This window comes from Zingiber officinale, chromosome 7B, assembly GCF_018446385.1.
Source record: "Zingiber officinale cultivar Zhangliang chromosome 7B, Zo_v1.1, whole genome shotgun sequence".
In the NCBI taxonomy this organism is placed as follows: Eukaryota; Viridiplantae; Streptophyta; class Magnoliopsida; order Zingiberales; family Zingiberaceae; genus Zingiber; species Zingiber officinale.
Genome location: NC_055999.1, coordinates 5,806,156 through 5,833,013, shown reverse-complemented (window position 1 = coordinate 5,833,013; position 26,858 = coordinate 5,806,156). Strand labels below are relative to the sequence as shown.

Here is a 26,858-nt window from a genome sequence, read left to right as displayed (position 1 = left end):
ATATCCAATAGAAAATGAAGCATAATAAAGAGCAAACAAATAGAAAACGGAGTAGCATAAATACAGGAGTAGCATCAGAAGTGCAAACATCCAGGTCAGTCATAAAGACTAACAAATAACATCCAAAATACAGACAGCCAACAAACAAACTGTGTCAATCAACATCCTCACACTGAGGAATATCACCATCATCGGCAGGAGGGGTGAAATCCTGAGACGGCACGCTGGAGGATGGATAGCCTGGGTAAGACTGCGGAGGCGGGTAGCGTGCCATCCATCCGAGTAGCAACTGCTGTGTCACCACCTGATGACTGCGCATATCATCGAAACGCTGGTCAATATGCCCGCGCAGGTCATCATAGCGCTGGTCTATCCGAATACGCAAGCCATCCAGCTCAGCAGATATCATCTCATCATGCCGATCAAAACGGCTCTCCAGCTCGGCGATCTGCCAGCGCAGATCAGGATCGTCCTCTCCATCGTCAGCAGCAGCAGGAGGAGCAGCAACAGGAGCAACCTATCGTGGAGGTCCCCGTGGTAACTCACCCAAAACTCTCCCATCCTTCCACTGAACACCCCCATTTTGTCCAATGATGCCAGACTTAGAAAATGCCCGTTTCCCAAGTCGGCAATCCTGCCTGACCATTTTGACTACCCTACCCTTAGACACATCAACCTGAAGGGTCTTGAGCCAATCAGTAATTATATGCCCATAAGGCATATAAACAGTGGAGCCACTGGGCCGAGAATATGAAATGATCGAAGAGTAGATGTTGAACATAATGTCAAAGTCGAGACGCCGACGTAACCCATACAGCATCAAACAATGATAGGGTCGGATCTCAGTAAGAGGTTTGGATGTAATTGGAAGAATACAGTTTGTGACTATCTTAAAAAGAATATAGTCAGGGGCAGATAGTCGTAGGGCAGCAAAAGTGGGAAAGTCAACATCCAACTCATCTAGGTCATCTGGTCTAGGATGACCGAAGAAGTACTCATAGATGGAGTCAGGTGAGACATCAAGTGGAGGACGTAATGATTCTGATAAATCAGGATAAATTGAGAAAAGATCCCCCGTACACATCCGGCAGCCTAGATACCCAAAAAATTCTCTGATGGAGAAATCGATAGATCTTTTAGCGACTCGGGTTTTATAAACACCATCACTGTTCTGATGAAGATTGTTATAGAACTCAGAAACTAGGTCAAGGTTGATGTCCCTCTCTAAGTAGACTACCGAGTCAAGTTTAAAATAGGCTAGGGTTTCGGACACAGAAGGACAAAATTCATCCATATACTTGCGATCCACAGATCGACATGGAAGCAGCTTGAATGTCCTCTGTTGAAATGCTTGCTCAAAATGGCGGTTTGGGAATCTACTAGAACCAGCTGGTTGGGGTCGAGAGGGAGCAGGAGACTTGGATTTCTCAGCTGGGGACTTAGAAGAACTCTCACCGGCTGCTTTCTTCCTAAATAGATAAAGATTTGGACACGGTCGGGGCAAATGGGAGTCCACGGGAGCCACACAGAGAGAACCGAGACATCACACATAGAGAAACTGTGAAAAGAAGCTAAAAATGCTAAGAATGAACAAATCTCGGGAGGAAGAAGAGTTACCTGGATGCCATTGTGACCTTCGGGAAGATGATGGGTCGAGAAGACGGGAGGAAAAGAGGGGCGTCGGCAAGGTTATGATTCGGTCGGCTAGGGTTTTGAGAAGGAAGAAGATCGGGAAGAGAGGAGGTCGGGAGGATTTAACGAGGGGATAGTGCACAGTGTGATCTGATCGGATGGCTGTCCGAACAGAGAAAACCTGACCGATCAGGAAACGTCCTGATCGGTCAGCGATCGTCCTGATCGGTCGTGGGGACCGATCAGGGATCTTCCTGATCGGTCCCTGGACCGATCAGATGTGGATCAGTGGGCTGCGATCTGTGCGGTGTCTCCTGATCGATCCCTGGATCGATCGGTGAACCTTCTGTGGTCAGGAATGTCCTGATCGGTCGTGGAGACCGATCAGGGAACCTCCTGATCGGGCCCTGGACCGATCAGAGGTCGATCAGTAATGAGCATACTCTCCTGATCGGTCGTAGAGGCCGATCGGATATCAGGCTGATCGGTCCATGGACCGATCAGTGTCTGATAATCCTGAAATTCTGATTTCAGTAACTGAAATTTTTGAGCCGTTGTTGATCGAGAATTCTGAGAAGTTCACCAACTAAGAATTCAGAACCTCCCAAATTCATAACCTAGTACCTAAGGATCAACACCCACAATTATGAAAAAAATGAACTCTTATGGCCTGAGCGTGTTTAGAGCCCGAAAGTTTCAGACTTCAAAACCCAAAAACTCAGACATTTGGAATCTTAGAGTTCCAATCTTAGATAACCTTATAAAACTATTACCTATAGTGAACCAAGGTATTAGTTAAGACCTAGGATTGCTATGATCAGTTTCAAGTTTGTCAAAATATAAACAACTTGTCCTAATTTTCAAACAAGGCATGAAAGCTGAAATTCTTGATCCTTGTTATGTTTAGTTTCAAGTTTGTCAAAATATATCCAAGTTGTTATTATTTCCTTTAATAACCTATCGTTTTATCAATCAAAGTCATGACATGAACCAAGCAACAATACCAATCAACACATCAACCATCAACCATGATTAGAAAATTTCTAGGCAAAAGTCCAACCAAGATTCCTTGGTTGGAATATATGAGTAAGATCTAGGAGCCAAATACACATGAATTATGTAATGACCTTCCTCATACTCAATTAATGTCTCTTCAACCTAATTATTCAAGGGATGCATGATACATTTTGAATAATTGGGTTGATCCTAGCATCTCACCCCATTTCTAGCAAACAAAAGTATTTTGTTAAACCTTATAGTTTGTGTGAGATGTTCCCAAGTTGCCCAAATTATTGTCCCAATTACTCTAGTCATTTTAATAGTCCTTATTGATCATGGTGAAGTTCTAATGACCTAAGGAGCCAAACACATTCCCAATTCCCTCCTTAAATGACTAAATTCATTCTCCGGAAGGGGTTTGGTGAAAATATCAGCTAGGTTTGACTTTGACTCCACATATGTGAGCACAATGTCACCCCTAGCTACGTGATCTCTAATGAAGTGATGACGCACTTCAATGTGCTTGGTCCTTGAGTGATGGACTGGATTTTTAGTTAGGTTGATCGTGCTAATGTTGTCACATAGCACTTGTACACCCTTATAAGAAAGTCCATAATCCTCTAGGGTGTGTATCATCCACAACAATTGTGATACACTCTCTCCCATGGCAATATATTCGGCCTCGGTCGTGGAGAGAGCAACACAATGTTGCTTCCGACTTGACCAACTAACTAAAGATGAACCTAAAAATTGGCAACCCTCACTAGTGCTTTTCCGATCCAATTTGCACCCAGCATAGTCGGAATCGGTATAGCCTATCAAGTCAAAAGACTCTGTACGAGGGTACCATAGACCTACTCGAATTGTGCCCTTAAGGTATCTCAATATTCTCTTAACTGCAATTAAATGAGATTCCTTGGCACAGACTTGATATCTAGTGCACATGCCCACAGCAAAAAGTATGTCTGGTCGACTAGCTGTGAGATATAGAAGACTACCAATCATGCTTCTATATTGCGTTAGATCAATTGATTTTCCACTCTCATCATTGTCAAGGCGAGTGCTTGTCGCCATTGGAGTGGACATTTCCTTAGAGTCACTCATATTGAATTTTCTAAGCATCTCTTGAGTGTATTTCATCTGATGGACATAAATGCCATCTCGAGTTTGTTTGATTTCAAGTCAAAGGAAGAATGTCAATTCTCCTACTAGACTCATCTCAAACTCACTTTCCATGTGAGAAATAAATTCATTCAAATAGCCCTTGTTATTTGAGCCACAAATTATGTCATCGACATATACTTGGGCTACAAATATGTTTTCACCATCTCTTCGTAGAAATAGTGTTGGGTCTATTTGTCCTCTTACAAAACCCTTCTCTAGTAAATATGTTGACAACCTTTCGTACCAAGCTCGTGGTGCTTGTTTAAGCCCATAGAGAGCTTTCTTGAGCTTGTATACGTGGTTTGGAGCTTCGGTACTCACAAACCCCGGTGGTTGTTCAACATAGACCTCTTCTTTAATGAAACCATTTAAGAAGGCAGATTTAACATCCATTTGATAGAGCTTGAAACCTCTATGTGCAGCAAAAGCTAGCATCAAACGAATGGACTCTAATCGGGCCACGGGAGCATAAGTCTCATCATAATCGAGACCTTCGACTTGACTATAGCCCTTGGCTACAAGTCTTGCCTTGTTTCTTACAACTTCTCCCTTTTGATTTAACTTATTTTTGAAGACCCATTTAGTTCCAATAATGGTGGTCTTCTTAGGTCTAGGAACTAAGTCCCACACTTGGCTCCTTTCAAATTGACCTAATTCGTCTTGCATAGCTATGATCCAATCAGGATCGTGCAATGCTTCATCAACTAGTCTTGGTTCAATCTCTAAAATCAATGCAACTTCATTAGACTCATTTCTAAAGAATGACCTAGTCCTAACCCCTTGTTGGATATCTCCCACAATTTGATCTTGGGGATGACTAGTGGTTATCCTAGATTGTCTTGGTGTTGGTGGTGCCTCATGAATGGTCTCACTAGGCACAGGCAAGGACTCAATATCAGGCAAGGGATCAACCGGAGCCCTTTGTTGCCTTTGCTCATCGTCATCAGAGTCAACTTCGACTCTTTCTTCATTTTGATCATTCAAACTTAGATTTCTATGTTCAAGTTGAATTTCTCCTACATCCCTTGATTGTTCATTTAATTGAGGGATTTCTTCAAAAGCTACATCAGAGGACTCTTCAATCAATTTAGTCCTGTTGTTGTAGACTCGATAGCCTTTGCTGGTGAGCGAGTACCCGACCAGTATCCCTTCATCAGCCTTGGCCGAAAATTTTCCAAGATGGTCCTTGGTGTTCAAAATAAACACCTTACAACCAAACACCCTAAGATGTTTAATTGTAGGTGGTTTCCCAAACCAAAGTTCATGAGGAGTCTTTCCTAAAAACCTATGTATCAGGATTCGGTTTTGCACATAGCAAGCTGTATTCACAGCTTCAGCCCACAAGTAACTCGGTAGTGAGTACTCATTGAGCATGCTTCGTGCAGCCTCTTGTAAGACTCGGTTCTTTCTCTCCACAACCCCATTTTGCTGTGGGGTCCTTGGAGTTGAGAACTCATGTCTATACCCTTTTGCTTGACAAAATTCTAAGAACCTATGGTTTTGAAATTCACCACCATGATCACTTCTAATGGTTTTAATTGTTGTTGATTTTTCATTTTCAGTTCTTCTACAAAAAGAAATAAAAATATCTATGGTTTGATCCTTAGTTTTCAAAAAGAAGGTCCATGTATATCTAGTAAAATCATCAATAATTACTAAACAATATCTACTACCATTCAATGAAATGACATTGTTACAATCAAACAAGTCCATATGTAATAAGTCTAAGGCACTAGATGTACTCACAATGCTTTTACCTTTATGAGATGCTTTTGTTTGCTTACCCATTTGACATGCATCACATAGTTTGTTCTTTTGGTACTTGATGCTTGGCAAGCCTCGTACTAGTCCTTTGTTGGCCAACTTCCGAATGTTCTTCATGTTTACATGTGCCAACCTTCTATGCCAAAGCCAAGACTCTTCTTCTTTTGACATGAAACACTTAATCAAAGCATTAGTAGCACTTTTAAACGATACTTGATAAATATTATCAATCCTTGTGCCTACTAGTACCGTGTCAAGTGTGTCAATGTGTTTAACCAAACATTGACTTGAATGAAATTCAATTGTGTAACCCGTATCACACAATTGACTGACACTTAGGAGATTAAAAGTCATCCCCTTGACTAGAAGAACATTCTTGATGTGGAGACATTCGGATATATGAATGTCTCCAACCCCTATAACCTTAAGACTACCATTATTGCCAAAAGACACATTACCTCTATTTTTATTTTGTATGGTAGAGAATAGTGACTTGTCCCCTGTCATGTGCTTGGAGCATCCACTATCAACAAACCAAGTTGATAGACGCTCCCCCTCGACCAATGCCTACAAGACACGAAAGACGGATGTTTTAGGTACCCAAATTCTGGGACCTAATGCATCTACAATGAGAGACTTAGGCACCCATGCCTTAGTCACCTTCTTCCTAGTCTCATGAACCCTAGAAACATGTGTTCTATGAAATTGGGTTCTTGACACTAAAGAAATAAAACTAGACTCCTTAGGTTGGTATCCTAATCCAGCCTTGTTGTAAACCGCCCTTTGGGCATTTAGAATCATGTCTAAGGTCTTAGAGCTGGTTGAGAATTTCTCAAGCATTTTCTTGAGCTTCTCAATTTCACCCTTCAAGGTTTTGTTTTCATCCTCTAGGGCCTCTTGATAAAGGTCATCGACCTCATCTTCCCTAAGGGCCCTTAATTTCTCTATTTCATCTTTTAGCAGTTTAGTTTCTGTTTTTGATTTTTAAGGGAAGTAGACAAATGTGCAATTGTTTTATAACACTTTTCTAAATGGGGAGATGTTACCTCTTCATCATCCGAAGATGATGAAGTGCGGCTGAAGAGCTTGAGTCCTCACTCTCGGACTCGGACTCCTCTCTTGCCATGAGGGCTAACTGCCGTGTACTCTTCTCCCTCTTCTCTTCCTCAGATGAACTTGAAGAAGACTCATCCCATGTAGCTTTTAGAGCCTTCTTCTTCTTGACTCTTTCCTCCTTCTTTTTGGCTCGTTCCTCCTTCCTTTTTAATTTTGGACACTCGCTCCGATAGTGTCCCTTTTTGCTGCACTCATAACATGTAACATTAGTTTTGTCAATATTTTGTTCACTAGGTTTACCTTTCCCTTTGTATCTTCTGCTCCTTCTCATGATTCTTCTCACGAAGTTGGCCATCTCGCTTGATGATGATTCCCCTTCATCATCGGACTCGGAGGAGGATGAAGATGAAACAATTTCTTTCTCCTTCTTCTTTTCTCTCTTCCTTCTTCCCTCCTTGCTCTTTTCTTCTGCAACCAAAGCAATACCTTTCTCTTTTTGCCCTTTGTTAGCAAGTTCATGTAACTCCATTTCACAAAAAAATTCATCTAACTTAACAATGGAAAGATCCTTGGATACCTTGTAGGCATCCACCATAGATGACCACAAGGCATTCCTAGGAAAAGCTTTTAGAGCATACCTTACGAGGTCACGGTTTTCTACTCGTTCATCCACCGAATGGAGACCATTGATGATCTCCTTGAACCTTCCATGTATCTCACTTACAGTTTCATTTTCCTTCATGACAAGGTTCTGTAGTTGGTTTAGGAACAAATCCTTCTTGGCGATCCGAGAGTCTCGAGTCCCTTCTTGGAGCTCGATGAGCTTGTTCCATAGATCCTTCGCACTTGTGAAAGGACCAACCTTGACAAGTTGATCCTTGGCTATCCCACATTGCAAAGTGACAACCGCCTTGGCATCGGCTTGTCCCTTGCGAGTTTGCTCGGTTGACCATCTCGATGAGTCAAGTTCCTTACCTTCTTCATCCTTTGGAGGTGAGAATCCCTCCTTGACGGAGAACCACATGGAGATATCGGTCTTGAGGTAATACTCCATGCGGCTTTTCCAGTATTGAAAATCTGCTCCATCGAAATAAGGTGGACGGTTGGTGCTGAGTCCCTCCTTCATGGCCATTGTTTAGCTCTTTGGGTTGTTAAGCCGTAATGAAGAGCACCAGGCTCTGATACCACTTGTTGGGATCTTAGATGGCTAGAGGGGGGTGAATAGCCTCTTAAAAACTTAAACGAAAACTTCTACACAGATAATCGTTAGCACAGCGGAATTAGACAACTAAAGGAGAGAAAAACACAAGCACACTAACACTAGGATTTACGAGGTTCGGGGATAACTTGCCCCTACTCCTCGGCGTGTCCGTAAGGTGGACGACTCCTTGATCTTCGGTAGATCGCACCCCGGATAAACTCCGGCTAGATCCTCCTTCTCGGTGGAGTAACCTCTCCACAAAGATCACAAGAGTAGATTTGAAAGTGAAGCACAATTACTTACAGAGTGTGGCTAAAGGATTGAACAGTTTAACTTACAGCCACGAAGCAGAAAAACAACGACAGGAGGAATCAGCCAAGAGCTCAACAAAAACGCACAGCCTCTTGCTTGAACGACAGAGAGAGTTTTTCCAGAGTGTTGGTGATCCTCTCCACTTCCTCCTTCTTATTTCTCTGCTTTCTTCACTGCGTTTGCCTGCATCGAATCACTGCAAACCAGTAGCGTATCACTGTCGCCAAACCAGGCGTCGCCAATCACGCTTCTTCCTCATCTGAATATCTGAGCTCACACCAATACCATCCTTGGTCTTCACTGGTGTCTCTGAACTCGAACCAATGAGGAAGAGTCAAGCTGATTGCAGCCAGTGAGCCAACTGAACAAGCCAGTGAACGTTGACGCTTCTTTTGCACAATCTGCAGCGATAACCGGTGGAAAAACCATTTTGTTTTATTCCTTTGATAGTCATTGATTTGAATTAAAACATCACCATGGTACCTGCAACCTGTTACTCAAAAAGCTCCAAGCGGATGTTAGATCAGACGTATAACAAACGAATCAGAAATCAGCAGAAACTGACAGTGTGTGCAGACAGTGTGGTGGATCGGTCAGCGGACCGATCCACACCTTTGGATTGAACTCTGATCGGTCGTGAAGACCGATCAGGGTATGTCCTGATCGGTCTGCAGACCGATCAGGGTTTAATGGGTGCGGTTCCTCGCACTCCTGAGATCGTCACCTGATCGGTCTGGAGACCGATCAGGATATGACCTGATCGGTCCGACAGACCGATCAGGGTTCATATGGATCGGTCCACGGACCGATCCACTGCCTTTTTCCTTCTCGCGACATCATCTCCTGATCGGTCTACAGACCGATCAGATTACACTCAGTGTGCTTCTGAGTGTTTCCTGATCGGTCGCCAGACCGATCAGAAACCCTAGTTTCACCAGATCGGTCTGTGCACCGATCAGGAAACCAAAATCCCACTGGATCGGTCTGTTGACTGATCCAACGCCCATGTGATATTGGGATTGGTCTTGAGAACGAGCTATCGAGCCCTCTCTTACCTAGTCCGGAGAACGAGCTACCGAGCCCTCTCCGACTTCGTCCGGTCCAGAGAACGAGCTACCGAGCCCTCTCTGACCTAGTCCGGAGAACGAGCTACCGAGCCCTCTCCGACTTCGTCCGGTCCAGAGAACGAGCTACCGAGCCCTCTCTGACCACTCCGTGCCAAGTCTCCATACTTGGACTTTTCCCATGCCAAGCTCCCTGCTTGGACTTTTCACCAGATGTCTGGTCAACCTTGACTCATCTGGATTTCCCTTGCCTGGCTTCACTCACCAGGACTTTCCCTCCCAATGGATCAACCTCGATCAGTAGTCAGTCTGAGTTTGATTAATATCTGATACAAACTTAAATTAGTGTCAACATCAAAACAACAGCCAGGTCAGACTGTATCAACAGTTTCATCCTAAGTTCAGAATTTTGCATAATAAGTACATTTTTAGGTGATGCTCTTTGTTGAATAATGCTGCCAATAGCAGCATCCATCTCTTGAAAAAGGCTCACCATCCTTTCTACGTGAAAAGCATGCCTAGTGTCTGCAAATATTTAGAAGAAAGGCTAACACATGAAATGATTTATAATTTCAGAGCTGTGTAAAAGTTGTTAATTGTAACAAATTTATACCTTCGTATCGAAAAGGGTTTTGACAAGAAAGGCAAATAGAACATTCACTGGTTAAAAGAGTGATAATACAGTCGCTGAATACGCTCAGAGCAATGACTTTCTATTTAGTATTATCTATCATCAGATTTGGAATAACACACAAATGAACACAAATACCTGCAAACTATGTGATTACAAGGTAATAATTTTGGTGTTCTAAGCAAACCATTGCTGCAAGAAAATAAACGATAATAAGACATATTATTTCATTCTAAATAAACTCTCAAATGAAAAGAAAATTATTCTTATCACTGAAGCTAGAGAATTGAAGCCTTAGAATGACTGAATAACACTACCATATGAAGCATTTCAGCTCCTTCTCTAATTTGATGAGATAATTGAGAAATGGACTCCACAATTGGGATATCTCTTCCGCATCAATCATCTTTGTAACACTACTAAAAGAAGGAAAACATTAAAAAGAGAAATCCACATGAGTTCTTCCATTTTACATCTACGTAGCCTCCATTGTAGAGTTGAAAGTAAACACAATAGAATTACCTCCTTAATCACGTGGCTTGTAGCTTACAAAAAGGTTGGTCTTTGGGTGCGTTGGCTGAAAACGTAGAGATATTATGACGAAGGGAGAGAAGATGAACAAAATAATAGTATAAGGTAGGAGTCTCTCCTGCTATGATTTCTTTTTTCTAATAAAAGAAGTAGCACTGAGGAAGAAATGCATAGACGTAAATATAAGAACAGAATTTAAGGCTTTGCTGCTGCCTTAAATTCTGATAAATGGACGGAGAGTGGAAAAAAAAGATGCATCTTCACTCTAAATCTTAAAGTAAAAAAAAATCAAGCACGACCACTTGTCCAATATTTTCCTTAGCACTTAAAGTAAAAAACTTAGCACTTTACATTAGTAGATTTTATTACTAGTATTTTGGTTGTTTGGTATTTCACCTCCGAGCACAGTTCAGCTGTATTAACTTTATATATATATATATATATATATCTATAGATGCAGCATTTTGAATCTCAAATTGTGAATATGATTTAGAAGATACCTGTTCTACTAGCTTGTGCTTCAGCACCTTCTCTTTGTCAAGGATCTTGATAGCAACAGGTTCCCCGGTCTCAATGTTCTTTGCAAACCTAACTTTTGCAAATGTCCCTTCCCCAATTGTGCATTCGAGCTCATATTTACCCACATGACGCTTCACCTTACTTTTACTCGTTCCACTTTCCATTCTATAGTTTATTTGATAAGCACCCAAACTATGATTGGTATGCTTCACCAGTCTGTTAATATAGAAATTTCAGTTAAAATTGAAGTTAGATGATAGAATGTTTTATGTTTAAAAAATTTAACACACTAACAGTTCTTGTCCATTGGTAAAAGTTAAAGAAAGAGATCATGAACTTTTAGGCAGCATGATTGTGGTAGAAGTCTGAGGCTGCATAATTAGAAAGCTCACTTATCTCGAAACAAAATTCCACAGTTGCGAAGCAAATTTGTTATATTTCAATACCAAAAGCCCACAGTGCTATAGAGATGCATTCCCAAATAGCTTTAGTTAGGAAACAGATAGTAAAGCTAGTAAATAAGACAAATCCCACGACTGGTTACAACAACAGCACAGAGGCAAAGCTACATAAACACACACACAAAAAGGGGGGAAAGAAATTATTAGCCACCAAAAAGAGGAAATACGAAAGACGAAAACCCCAAAAGCATCTTAAATCTCATTAAAAACAGACAGAAAGTTTTGATCTTTGCAACAAGAGTAATCCATTGATCACCCGCTTACAATAGAGGGGATTAGGGAACCGACCTTTGAATCCAGTGATGCGGCACTTTTGTTGGATCAAGTATGCGGGTCTAGGAGACTCTGTAGCAGAAATTGATGAGGGGGCGGCGGGGGTGGCAGAGTGGAAACACAAAGGAAACTGATGGGTGTGCAAGTGGTACAACAGCAACAACGGCTATTGATGGCAGCAGAGGTGAAGGCGAAGGATGTGGTGGCCATTGAATCGTACATAGAACAAGCAAATCTGCGTCGTTGTGTGCCACCAGTATCCGGCAAGGAATATGGATGTTTCCCCCTTTTTTATTATTGAGAAAGAGATGTTTATTTGGAGATTAAATATTGACCTGATGGATTGGAGCTGGAGCTTCTAGCGCTCCTCCTCTGAGATGGTGGCGAAGGCAGTGTTGCCCTGCTGCGCGCCGTCCTTGATGGGGGTGGTCGGCGCCGACCTCTTCTTCTGTAGGGAGTGCAGTTCGTCGATGGTCTTCGCCTTCACCGGCGGCGCGCTGTCGTCGTGGCAGATCACGTTCTCCGGTTTCTCCCTCCCATGCGTTTGGATCTTCGGCAGCCCATTGGAGAACGCCGCCGCTCACTAGGAAACGAGAAGGAGTACAACATCGTATGAGGAGAGGGAAAGATAAATGGCTTAGGTTTGGGAATGCGAAAACACGGCGCCGAAAAGAAAACAGTGAGGGAAAGAAAAACAATGAAGGGGGGAAATGACCAAATTCAATTACAACGATTTTTTTCAAAACTGTTGTCGTAGCCGCTAAAAACGCGGATAAAGACAACGGTTTATAAAACCGTTGTAAAAAGTGTTTTCGTTTTAAAAAAAACTCGCTCAATGACAATAGTTTTGCTAAAATCGTTGTCTTTTATATTTAATGGGGAGTTCAAAGACAATGGTTTTTGGCAAAAACCGTTGTCTTTGAGCAAATACGCAATGCTTTCTCTTAAAATCGTTGTCGTAGGGGTGTTGTCGTTTGCAGTTTTTGTTGTAGTGCTTCTGTTCGAAACAGAAGTTGGGGTAAGCCATTAAGCAGGAAAGCTTAATCACTTACGGCGTTTCTTGCGATCGAGCAAAAGGGAGTGGAATCAATTAGGCTAATCAATTCCACCCTTCTTAAGCGATCAGAGTGATCACTTAAGGTCCTTTCTATGAAGAAACAAAAAACTTGGTAAGCGATTAAGCAAGGTTGCTTAATCACTTACGACCTTTTAGCAATTGAACAGAAAGGGGCAAAATCGATTACGCCCTGTTTAAGTGATTGGGGTAATCACTTAAGGTTCAAAAATATAACCGTTCTGAGCAGGTTGCTGACGTGGTAATCACTTAAGAATCCTTAAGTGATTAAGGTGCCCAAAGAGCCCAAGAAAAGGGTTGACACGAGCATTGTTTCAACAGTTCTTTACACACATCTTCTCCGCCGTTGTCACCAGTTCTTGAAGCTTCTTGGAAACAAGTGTTGTTGTATTTCCAAAGTTCAAGAAGTGTTTTACAAGCTACAAGAGATCAAGCAAGAAGAAGTTTTTCATTTGTATTCTTTCATTTGCTTCTTGTTTGTGTTGTATTCTTGTTGAGAGCTTGCACGAGGTTTCTCCACCTCTGGAGTATTTCAGAGAAGAAGTTATTTCATAGTGGATGTATGAGAGAGGGTCGGATCCTTGGATTAGTTACCTCATTGAGGTGGATACCAAGTAAATCAAGGCATTAGTGTTTGCTTCAAGTTTTCCGCTATAAATCATCATCGACAAAATGAACGGAGCTAATCACCCCCTCTAGCTTCTGGAGTGTCCCAATAGTTTTGTCTCTAATCTTGGAAGATGTGTCGATGTGAAGAAATATAAATTGATTGGGTTGAAATGTCATAACTGTTATATATTCATGCAAAGGCTCATTCCTATTGCCTTTAAGGAACCCTTACCAAATTTTTTATGGAGTGTTATTACTGAGTTATGCATTTCCTTCATGTTATTTGGTCAACAGTTTTGCGACATTCACATATAGAGTCGTTAGAGAGAGATATTCCAATCATTTTGTGTATTTTGGAAAGGTTATTTCCATCTTCATTTTTTTGATTCATGAAATATCTTTTCGTTCACTTGTTATACGAGGCCAAAGTTAGAGAACCTATTCATTTTTTATGGATGTATCCATTTGAAAGGTAAAATTTTCATCTTATATACTTCGATAATTTGAATGCATAAAAATTGACTAATTTTATTTATATAAATAACTAATATAATTTATTATATTACAATCATATTCCTATATTATTTAAAAAAACTAAAAAATAAGATGTGTTTAAGCATTTATTGTTAATGCATACATTATAGAGGAATTAACAACTTTTGTATCATATTATTTTGAGTCTCACGTTAAAGCAAAAGACAAAGATCAGGAAGAAATGATGAAGGTCCTATTAATCCCAATTTGGACTTATTCTCAATTTTTATCTACCTTGGTCAACTAAGTGGACCATGTTAAGTAGTGATACTTAACTGGTCAAGAATGATAGGCAGCCCACACATATATTTTACTAAACCGTCCCGATGTAACTCCATATTTTGAGTTAATATATTTTTCCTATTTTTTTATTTCTTATGTCATGAATTTTTTGTGCTATAATTTATTTATTTTTGGTAGAATTTTCCAAAACTTAAATTCTAAAATGTCAACACAAGAGTTTAATCACTTTTACGATAATGAATTTGCATCATGGTTCGAATCATATGTAAGTAGACAATCTAAATTTAGTTTACACATATATATTGACTTTAAAACATATTTATTTGACTTTAGGTTCATGATACACATTGAGCATAAATTTCTAATCAATCTGTCATGGGGTCTAAAAGTAATGGTACACACTTGACCAACATATTTCATAAATGAATATAATTTTCATATTAAAAAATATAGAATGGGGAAGACTACAATAAATAGCGGAGTTTGTGTTCAATCATCCAATGAACTTGTAAATGCAAGCAATGTTTTTTAGAGTTTGTTGTAATAATTATAGTGGTAGAATATCCTGATCCAGAAATACGAGTGATTCTATTCATGTGTCACTTGTTTGACCCTATCAGAGGGATGAAAGTGTATCCACGGTATAATTTGGTTAAAATTAATCATAAGAGATGGTATATGAATATATGAACTATTTGTGTTAACACAACAAGTGATTCAAGTATTCTATGTTTCATATCCTAGTTTTAAACATGACAGAATTGATTGGAGGAATGTTTGTAAAATGAAAGCATGGAAAAAAAAAAATCAAGAAAGTTAGAAATACATTGCATATCAACACGAGGAAGTTGCAAATACATTTTAGACCAAGGAATATATTATTCCAATATTACGAGATCCCAACGGAGTAGTAATAAACATGGATGTAAGTGAAATTGATGATGATGATGATGATGAGATGGAGGAGGAGGACAACGAATATGAGGATGAGAATGACAATGACAATGAAGACTTTGATTTTTTATGATGGATAATTTTATTATCTTAATATAATAAAAATTATGATATTTTATTTTCATATATGGTAATTGATCCTGTCTGGAAGCTAAGAAAACGAACCTGCCGGTATGACGTGTCTGGAAGGTTGACCGCATCCCCATGACCCGGTCGATGAGCTGTCCGCTGCGTTCACCAGATCGTCAGAAGTCCTCCTCCGGTCAACTGTACCTGTATCCAGCGACCAGGTTCCCCCGATCTCTGGTACCTCGGTGCTCGAGGCGAATCCCACAGACATATAAGTAACCGCATAATAACATGATAATAAAATAAGTATGAAACGAGTGCAATGACGTACCCTGGCCCAGGGGGGCGCCCTCGGATGGGTGGATGAGCTGATCGGGCTACTGACCGAGTCGTCGCGACTTTGAATAGTAGATAAATGTCCGCTCGGTGAGTAGTTGGCTCCAGTGGCTCGGATGATGCACTATCCGACTACAACCTCGGCTCGCAGGCCAAAATACAACAGTGGCTCGCAAGCCGGAACACGGCACGCAGGCCGGATAAACCCAATAACCCACCATGATGATAACGATGCAAAGAGTAAAATACCTCGGCGCGATGGCCGGAATTACCCAAATAGTACCAAGCTGCGGCTACCTGGAAGGTGACAATATCTACTAAAGACAGCGGCAGTAGACGCGTGAGGGGGAGGCTGCGGCTGTCGGCGGCGGCTGTGGCTGCGGGGGAAGGCAGCGGTGGATGCTGTGGACTGCAGTGAGCGACGGAGGATGACGATGGTGGTCGCCGGTGGGCGGCGCCAGCTGGGAGCAGTGATGGCGGCTGCTGGAGATGTCGGCAGCGACATCTGTTGTCGCTGGAAGCCGTGACGATGGTATACGCCGGAAGTGGCGAAGCTGGATACCGAAGGCAGTGGTGTCGAACGCCGAAGACAGTGGCGACGGTGACAACTGCCGGGGGCGACAGCAGTGATGGGAAGCGTCGGCCGAAGATCTCTACAGGCGAGAGAAAACGAAAGCCGGCAACGCGAGGAAGAGGAGAAGAGGCTAGGCGATGGCGGCCGGCGATGGCCCCGGCGAACAGTGCCCGATGGGGAGGAAGAAGACTTCCCGTCATCTCCCCTGGCGGCGGCCTCCTCAACCACGAGAAAAAACCCCCCCTTTTTTTCTGTGAACAGTGCTGCCTTTATCTCAAAAACCTACCCCTGCCAAATGTCCATACTGCCCTCCTCCCTAATCTCTTCACCGGATCAGTAATATATTCTTTTATAATTATATTTAGTTTTAATTTGTAAATTTATAAAACTCATAGCTTAATTAGTTGTCTATATATTGTCTCATTCTTAAATTTATATATTTTATTTGTTAATACTCTGTATTTTTTCCTATAAGTCATTAGAGGTTACATCTTGTCATCATAGGCTTTGCACACTCTCTCATCTCTTAGCAAACATGATCAGTTTTTCATGTTCTATATTATGCATCAAACTTTTATTTACTTTATCCTATTTTTGAATCTTGGTTGACAGTTTCAACGGGGTGACCGTAGATAGAGTTCTCATGGCTAGTCTGATACACCCCCTATTAGGCAAGACTTTCCCATGCAGATTTGTCAGTACCTTCTCATTCACTTTTGCTACTACCTTCGTCACTCTAGTTGCCAGTACCCACGCAAGTTCATTCTGCTAGACACTTAGATGCTGAGATACAAGACACTCAAGAGTCTATAGTCCCTTGCGGAGATTCATAAGTACTAAAAAATGTTTTATTTTTTCAACTATATTAATTATTTAATATTATTTGTTTGTAATTTTATGATAGGTTTGAAAATTCTATACATATTATTCATAAGATTAATAGAATCGTAAATAACCATTGGAGAGGGGATTCAATGACATATACAAACACTCTAGTACCCACAACAGAGCTTTGGTATCTCCTTCATTTTATATATGAAATAAAAGTGAATATGTAATCAATTAAGTTTTTTCTCATTGCCGTGGTCATTCATTTGGGACCTTAATGAAGAGTTGGAAATAAAGAGAATTTTCAAGAAAAAATGTAACGATCACATCCAGCATGTACTGAATCATGCTAAAACTAGGAAAAAAGTCACCTTGCATCATTGAGGAAAATTGGACTAGGATCTTCAATTTTTGGGCAACCAAGGAGAACAAACAAAGGAATTAACAAAATAGAATAAATCAAGCTTATAATTATGGAGGCTTATCTATAACGTATATGGGAGTCTCTATTAATATCGATGAGTATACACATAGATTAGTAATTTTTTAACTCTCTCGCCAATTTTTTAATCTATTTCATATAATTTCATTATTTCTAACAGTGTTTTTTTTTAAAACAAGAAAATGATGAAGGAACTAGTGTTCATAGACACTTTCACATGCATATATTTTTTTTTAAAAAAAAAAAGAAGATAAGACTTGGAGTTGGGAGAGAGCCAAAGCAATAGGTTTGAATTAATCTTATATCTTAATTTATAATTTAGATTCTATTAGTTATGTATTTGCTCTAAATTTATATTATATGCATCTATGTTATATCTAATTAAGATTATATGCATTTCTAAAATATTGTTATTGTAAATTCATTTTAATTTTTCTCATTGCAATACAAGAGGAATATAATGAGCTAGAGCTAACATGCCGAAGTTCAGGTGCTAGTGATAATAATAAGGCATATGAGCCTTCTGTTGATAATAATTTAAATTTATGGCTGGAGGCGAGTGAGGGACTGAAAGGGGGAAGGATATTGAGAATGAATTCTTTGAGCATAACCCATAGAGTTGCTTATACATCTTCTTCCACCCCACCAACAATAATTGTTAGTACCCCAAGGTAGTTTTGATGCGATCAATCAAGTCATGTTAGGTCATGTTGGTTTTTAACCCCTGTGTCTAAGTGTGCAGAAACTTAAGAGCACAGGAAGTCAAGCGAAAGACACAGCTAGCGAGAAGGATGACATGGGAGAGAGCCGACGGGCTCGGTGCATCTAAAGGACGAAATGCTGCGGAAGAGTACGTTGGCGAATGAGAAAGAGGCGCACGACGTTTTCCGAGGAACGAGAAGTCGGAACGGAAGACTGCTCGAAGGCCAAAAAATGGGTTCAAGTGAGTCTTATTCCAGATAGACGAAATCATCCAAGCAAGCGGAGCCGGAGAGGAAGTCCCGGACCCAAACTAGCAGAGCCAGAGCAAAAACCTGAACCAAACAAGTTAACATAATTAAGTTAACTTTGGTCCGGGTGCCCGGACCATGAAAATTATCCAGATCGTGTCAAGCGCGATCCAGTGCGACGGGGATAAAATTTTATCCCCCTCTAGGAGTCTGAACCCTTCGAAGCACCCCGACCAGAGCTATAAATACAATTCTGGTCCCGATTGTTCAAAACAACACTTGTAAACGCTTCTAATTTATTCTACTACTTGTTTGTGAGCCATCAACACTGTAAGAGGCTTCTCCACCTGAAGGAGTCTTTGATAGTGAGCTTCAACTTACTTGAATTGACAACCTTCCCGATTGTAACAAAGTAAACCTCATTGTGCCTATTCTTTCTAGTTTCTTATTTATTTTATGCAAGTATTAGTTTAATTAAGCTGTAACATTCGAGGAAGGTTCGTGTTATTTTTGCAAGGCTATTCACCCTCCTCTAGCTGGCCACCAAGGGTCTTATAATAACGACACAGATACATAACTTGATTGAAGAGGTTATCCATTTGAGGGTGATAATAGAGCAAAACAAACATGAAATGAAGGAAAGAGATCAAATAATTGATGATTTGCGTCTACAACAAAACTTCATATTGCAACATCTTTAGTTAAGCTTTGCTCCAAGTCAAATTCCTCCGGGTTCTGATGATGATGGTGACAACGACAATGATGATGATAGTGGTGGTGGTTCTTGTTGGACACCGTAATTATTTTGATGTGATCAACCAAATTAGGTTAGGTCTTGTTTGTTATTTGATCCCTGTGTCTAAGTGTGCAAGAGCTTAGGAGCGCAGGAAGTTGAGCGGAAGATGCAGCTAGTGAGAAGGACGACACGGGAAGGGAGCCGACGGGCTCAGTGTGTCCGAAGGACGAAAGAGCTGTGGAAGAGTACACCGATGGACGAGAAGAATGTGTGCGACGTTCGAGGGACGAGAAGCCGGGACGAAAGCCTGCTCGAGGAGAAGGCCGGAAATTGAGTTCGGATGAGCCCTATTTCGGTTGGCCGCAATCACCCATGCATTCGGAGCCTCGAAAGAAGAAAATAAGTCAAAAGGAGCTGGAGGCGCCTTCAACGAATTGCTGAAGGCGCCTGCGCTGACTACAGGCTTGGATGCACTTTCATTACCTTGAAGGCGCCTTCAACAATGTCCGAGGCGCCTTCAAGGTCATTGGAGGCGCCTTCGACCTGACCAAAGTGGTCGTTTGTAATCGGATAGAGTTTTATCCGGTCAAACCCCTTGGAGGCGCCCTCAACCCCTTTGGAGGCACCCTCAAGGCTCGAGATAGAGTTTCCATGAGCTATATAAAGGCTCCTGGAGCTAGGAAAGTAATCATTCAACTCTATAACAACTTCCTAGCAACTTCTAAGCATTCTTAGTGTGTAAAAAGACTTCTCCACCTACAGTGAAGGAGATATTCTAGTAGAGCTGTTCGACTGCCTTGGATTAACAACCCCTTGGGTTGTAACCAAGTTAAAATTCCCTGTCTCTCTTTTATTACTATTTATTTTAGATTTTATTGTTGCTATTATTATTCTTTGAGTTGAAAAGCCTTGAGGAGAGTATTCTTTATTTGTAGGTAATTCACCTCTTCTCTCTTGTCGGTCCCGCTGCTCTAACAGTTCTTGATGATTTTGTTGTATATGAAATTAATCGTAATTAGTATTTTTGAAATTTGTTATTTGATTAAGTTTGCCAATCCTTCATTTTTTTTTTTATTAGTACTGCTATTTTTATTTCGTACATGATTAATAAGGCCAAGAAAGGTGGTGGTTGGAATCCACATTGGAAGACGTCTTTACATATTTATTTTTTGTTAATTTATAGGATTTTTTTTTTGTTAAAAATAATATTTTTTGTTTGTTTGTTTTCTAATGCAGGAAAAGAAGAAGTTGAAAGGAGAAGAAAGTGTCTGTCGAACCAAGGTAGATGATTTTTTTTTTTTTCTGTATCTTTCCGACGTTTCGAGACATTTTGATATGAGATATTGTTATTTGGATATTATGACTTAGAAGAATATTTGGTATTGGATGATGACTCATTTGAAAATATTTAAGTTGGTTTGTTTGATTTGAATTTGTATTTGTATCGTTATGTGTTGTATCAATATAATGTGATGAAAACTTGTTGTATTCATTTGCATATATATTTATTTGAAATAAACAGGTTGTGATTATATTTGCATACACGATAAATGTATGAATGGGTAGGTTTTGTGAAAAAAAAATTTCATTTTTGCGTCGAAATTTTTTTTGACACAATTGTATTATAAATGACTATTTATCTCAAATTTACAATGAATCTTGGTATTAGTCACAATTTTGTGACGAATTCATGTATTTATCATAATTTTGTGATAAATCCTGATTTATTGCAAATCTATGGCAAATCAGGATTTGTTGTAGAATTACGATGATTTATCACAAATATGAGATTATGCGATAAATTTTATTTTGTTGTAAATTTACAATGAATTCGGCGACGAATAAAAATTCGTCCCAGATTTTATGACAAATTTATATTATTTCGTTGCAGAATTTGGCAATGGCTTATTCGCGACTAAATAATTTTCGTCGTAGATTTCATAGTAAATTTATTTTACGATAAATTATTTTTCTAAATTCATTGTAAAATTGGTACCAAATTACACTTTTTTTTTAGTGTATACTAAACCTCTTGTGTGTATTTATATTTCTCTTCTAGATAAATTGGTTTGATAGCGTTAACATCTCCTACACCTTGATTAAACTAGTTTTTAAAATCCTAAAAAACTCCCTCTTAATGCAAAAGTGTAATATAAACTACATTTAAATACCTCACTAGAGTAGACGCATTCTTTTCCTTTAACGCCACATAAGTAAAAATGCTCTCTTTTTACCATCTACACATTGTCCTAAATCAGTCTTCTTGTCTGTAAGATCTCATTAACATGACCATATCCATTCCATCTGAAGCACTAACATCATCTCAAAGTTTAGGTTTGAATTTAGATTCACTAGTACCATTTTCTCTTCTCGCCTTTACCCTATATATGTTTGGATGGGGTGAGGGGAGAGTAAAAGCCTCCCTTCCCTCCCCTCACTCCCTTTCCTCGCCTCCTTCTCAAACAAGATTAAAAGTTATTTTCTCTTTATTTATCCTTTCCTCATCTTCTTCCAAAGAGACCGTTAGTTTGCTCCTACTCGAACTCAACATAGTCTTTTCCATTTTTTTAGCGATATGCAATAGTTTCGTTTTTCATCCCTTACCTAGTCAACTTGCTTCTTTTGCCAATTAAGTCTATATTGAGACCTTATATAAGAGATTTCTTTATCCTCCTTAGAATTCTCTTCAATAGGGGTGTAATCGAGCCGAGCCGAGCCGAACTCTTGGATGTTTGAGTTTGGCTCGTTTATAATCGAGCCGAGCTCGAACTTTATTTAACGAATATATTCATGGCTCACGAGCTTATTCGAGCTTTTATCGAGCCTAAATGAGCTTAATAAATATAAATTATAAATTTAAATATTCATTAAAACTAAATTTTATATTTTAAAAAAATTATATATTCTTGTTAAAATTTATAATTTTATTCTAATAAATAAATTTAATATATTTGTTTATGTTTTTCATAAGTAGAGTATAAAATCTATAAATTCAATATCAAAACTATTATTATTTTTATTTAAAAGTTGATTCATGAGCTTAACGAACATGTTCACGAGCTAATGAGCCGAATATTATGAAACTTGAGTTTGATTTATTTATCTTAACGAACCTCATTAAACGAGTTCAAACGAGCTTTTATCGAATCGAGCTTCGAATAGCTCACGAGCGACTTGACTCATTTACACCTCTACTCTTCAATACTAATGAAGAAAATTGGTTGCTTATATAGTTATATGCCCTTCAAACATACCCCTACAGTATTCCCTAAGTTTCAAAATATTTCATTGATAAACAAAATCAATTCGCTATAAAATTTGAGCCCTAAGGAAGAAAACCACATCACAATCTCAAAATTTAAGCTTATTGGCCTGTTGGGCCAACAACAAACAATACTGATCCAGCAGATTTTGTAAACACAAATTAAATTAACCAAAGCATCCTATTATCAAATTAAATATCCCCAAAGTCCAAATTCCTGCATTTTATTTGACCTTTTCTCATGATTACCTCGCAACTAAGATTCGAACATCATGTCAAGTTTGATTATCATCACAATCATATTTATTTTAAAAATTTAAGCAATAACAAAGGATTATTGAATAATTTTTCTTAGCGTCAAACGCTTTATTCTGGAGAATTTGATTCATCAAATAAATAAGTACACGTGACTTACATCCAAAAACTTTCTTAATCATTAATTATTGTAATGGGGTGTTTGATGATGCCCCGTCCCTACTTACTGCTTTCCCATGGCACCTTTAGTGGTACATTCTATAAGCTTCATATTCTCCCTACTTGTGGCAATGATTCATTAACTGACCTTAAGGATCATACTAATTTCTCTTTCCTTTGAATATCATCTAACCTTCATTTAATACTCATAAGTGACATTGGTTCAGTGGCCATCAGTAGCTAGAACAGAGGTAAGTTAATTGGTCGGCCTTGTCATCATTTTTCTTTTCCTGGTCGTGCACGAGATGAGAAGTGGCTTTTACTTTTTGGGAGTAGAACGAGAAGCTGCCATGATCGATTTTAATGTCGGTATAGCTTGCTACATCAGCTCTCACTATTTGAATGTGCAAACTAAGGGCAGTTTTTCAGTAGCGAAGATCTTTTTTCTTCATATTTTAAGACCCCGAGCTCTCTTTAGACCTTTAACAGTGATATCAGTACTCTAGACCTTTAGCTGGAAAGTAAAAGTGATCTGTACTGATTAACAGTAAGCTATAGTTAATAAGGTAATAGATCACTTCAGCCAATTCACTTCCCTTGACCTTCATATTTTATCATCAATCCAGGGGTGGAATACATTTTTATACGACGAACTCATTTGCAGTTTTTCCTGCTGGTTTACAATACTGAGATTTCTATCCATCAGTCATGAAGCATCAGAATGCTTTTAATCTGTCACCCCGTGCATCAGTGAAACAAAGAAAGCGAGAAGATTACATTATCAAACACAGCAATATGAACACTTCCACGATTGCCACCAAATGGAGTTTAATTACTTTTCCCCTGATGCGACAAGATTAAATCTTTTTATCTTCTAACAAAAAATAAAGAGCCAACAGGGCTTCCTTCCCCTTATCAGTATTGCACGAGAAAAAGGCCTGAATCACACTTTAAGTTGCACCTTGGAGAAGGCGCCATTTAGTTTCAGCAGGGACACATCTCTTTAATTAACAGTGACCAACAAAAAGTGAATTGGTATCTTCTTTTTCTCTTTGATCAGGTTCCTGATAGTGATATCCCTCTTTCCTACTTTGAAGCTACATAAATTTATATAATTAGTACCTCTAAGCAAGCTGCCTTAGTACTCCTCATAAACAACTTTTTATTTTTCTTGCTAATTAGTTGGTAGAGAGAAGAACCTTCAATAGTGCGCTAGGGTTCATATTTTTCCCATTTTTAATCTACCTATTAATATAATATTAATCTAGCCAATATGGTCTTGAGAAGCAAAGTAAGAAAGGACAATTTGAGAGACACTGTTCTTAGGAACATTATGAGCTCTAAGCCTCTAACAACCAGTGTCTCCTGCACACAGAAACAAGCACATCTTTTCTAATGATCTTTTCCAATGTGGTACGGTAACATCAGAAGAAGGCTTCAGCTTGATCCTGCAATTAGGATCTTGAAACGAAGACATAAGACATCACATAATAATCACTCTAGAGATTTCCCTGATTTATTACTTATGTGAGTAGCCACGTACGGTCAGTAGCTAGAACAATGCTTATGCTTTTGAGTAGTGGAATCAGAAGTTATTATGGTCCCTGCATTGCATGCCTGAGTCTTTAAAAATGGACAAAATTTTAAAATTCTTCTACTTTAATCTTCTAGTCATAGTACAGACTCCACAGCTTGCAATGGGTAAAGCTTAGAATATCTTAGAAAATATTAAAGAAGCAAGTGATGGCGGATTGGCGGATCTGAAAAGAAAGGTGTCTTTAATCCTTTTACTATACTGCATTTGGAGGTCATTGCCTTATCTTGGAAGCTGGTATTATGCCGTAAAAACCGCATCCAATATAATTAACGGGCTTAATCATCATAATTTACAAGTCTCTGTATTTGAATTGATTGCGAAGGAGAAAGGAATTCAATTTCATAAGGTAGGCCCGAGGCCCCACGTGCCAAGCGTGCATTCAAAGATGAGAGAGCGGTGCCATGAATGGCCGACTGCTGCTGTCAGTTTACCGGCTCTCTTTCTGTTCATTGCTGCCTTTTGTCAACTGCCGCGCACAGGCATCTAGAGAAATAAAGACTAAATTAATTAATTAATTTGATTTCCTTCCACACAGATTCATGGAAAATACGTACGGAGGGAGGGTTCAAGTCTTGATTAGTTTAAGATGCCGATGCCGATGCCGATGCCGATGCCGATGCGACGCTCTCGCTCCCAACTGGCTACACTGCCACACGGCTATATAAAGCCTCCCCACCCCACTCTTCTTTCTCCGCTACCCTTTTAAAAAGGGCATCTTGTTGCACGCCACATCCGCCGCTCCTCTGGCCCGCAATCTGCAATCTGTAACGAGGAAGAACTTACCTCCTCAAAAGCTGCGAAAGAACCGTCACCGGTACCGTACCAACGTAGCTTCCATGGTGGACGTCGACCGTCGAATGGCAGCCCTGAGCCCGGCGCACGCCGCAGGCCTCCGTCGCCTCTCCGCCCGCGCCGCCTCATCGCACGTCGCATCCACCGCTGCTCACCGTCTCGGCACATTCTCACTCCACCCCCTCGCCGAGGCCGTCCTATCCAACCTCCGCGCCGCCTCCGTCCCACTCTGCTCGGGCCTCTCCGAGCTAGAGCTCGCTCGCCTCGAGGCTGACCTCGCTTTCGCCTTCCCTCCTGACCTCCGCGCGCTCCTCGCCCTGGCGATACCCTCCGGGCCTGGCTTCCCAGACTGGCGTGTGCCCAACGCTGGTCTCCTCCTCTGCCTCCCGCGCGCCGCCGCGGCCATCCAGGTCGCCTGCGGAGTCCTATGGCCGCGTTCCTGGGGCTCCCGCCCTGCGGACCCTGCCCGGGCCCTCCGCCGGGCCCGGGCCTCACTCCGCCGGGCACCACTCTTAATACCACTCTTCGGCCGCTGCTACATCCCCTGCCTCCCCTGTCTCGCCGGCAACCCTGTTTTCTACGTCGACGACTGTCGTGTCTTCTGCTGCGCCATCGACTTCAGCGACTTCTTCCTGCGTCGTTGGTCCGCGTCTCCGCACCCGGATTCCTCTTTTCTTCTCCCCCGCCTCGAAGCTGCTCGCTGGATTGAATTCTGGAGTGACGCCGCCTCCGACAGCCGCCGCCGCATCTCCTCTTCTTCGTCCTCCTCGGTTTCAGATTCGGTATCCTCAACTTCATTGTCATCTCCGCCTCCAGATGCGGCGCGCTTCGTGGAGATTCGGAGCCTCAGAGTGCCGGGCTGGGTTGGGGGCTACCTGGACGGCATCGGATCCGTCTTGAGGCAAGGTGGGTGGGGCGAATCGGACATCCGTGAGATGGTTCACGTGCCAGCCTCGAGGGTCTTCGATGGTGGCGAACAGCTCGACGGGACGGACGCAATGGTCGACTCCGAGGCGGCGCTCGACGCTCTGCTGGTGAAGGTGGGCCGCTGCTCGGAGTCGCTCCGCCGGGCAGGGTGGAGCCCCGAAGAGATCGCCGATGCGCTGGACCTCGAGCTCCTACGGCAGAGGAGGAGGCAGCGATGCTCACCGGTGAAACTACCGCCTCCGATCGCGCTTAAGCTGGAGAAGCTATTGGAGGCGGTGGCCCGATCCTAATTGGCGGTGTCCTGACTCAATAACGAGCATTTTTCGTTTTTTTTTAAATTTCTTTTCTAACGGTCGACGGGTTGAACAAGGGAGTGACGAGGAGTAAAGAAAGCGAGGAAAAAGAAATATATGTACCATCGATGTAAATGCAATTATTATTAAAAATATAAAATATTTTAATAAATAATATAAACACAACTGAACTCAGAATGCAATGCAATTTTCTGTCTTAGCACATTATTTAGTATTAATTATAGTTATATTATTTTATTCGTTTTGAAATATATATAAACATTTTTTCTTCAACTGTATAAAAAAAATTAAATGCTCTAATTTTCACACAAGTATAATGTCATTATTAATCATATTCATTGCATTTCATTTAAAATTTTACATCGTTTTATTAATTTTAATGATTGGATAAATACAATAATATTTTAAAAAGAATATTATATTATAGAAGCGTACAAATGGTTTAAATTACAGATTAGACATGGAAAGGAGTAACTTAGAGAATTTTATTTCACTAACGATGCATCTGATTTATTTGAAAGAGCATCAGAGATGTTTCAATGATTTTTTTTTCATATAATTTTTAAATTTTCAACTTATCCCTTAACTCAAAATT

At 40.5% G+C, this 26,858-nt stretch overlaps 1 protein-coding gene across 1 annotated transcript; it reads left to right on the top strand.

Moving 5' to 3' along the window:
- The first annotated feature begins 24,849 nt into the window (after window positions 1-24,849).
- LOC122003535 lies at window positions 24,850-26,375 on the top strand. The gene has a single exon (XM_042558640.1). The coding sequence runs from the start codon at window positions 25,067-25,069 to the stop codon at window positions 26,237-26,239; it is 1,173 nt and encodes a 390-aa protein (XP_042414574.1). The 5' UTR covers window positions 24,850-25,066; the 3' UTR covers window positions 26,240-26,375.
- The last annotated feature ends 483 nt before the right edge of the window (window positions 26,376-26,858 follow it).

Bases quoted from the DNA above. Each gene is read 5' to 3' on its own strand.
- LOC122003535 (XM_042558640.1), top strand. From the start codon at position 25,067: ATGGTGGACGTCGACCGTCGAATGGCAGCCCTGAGCCCGGCGCACGCC.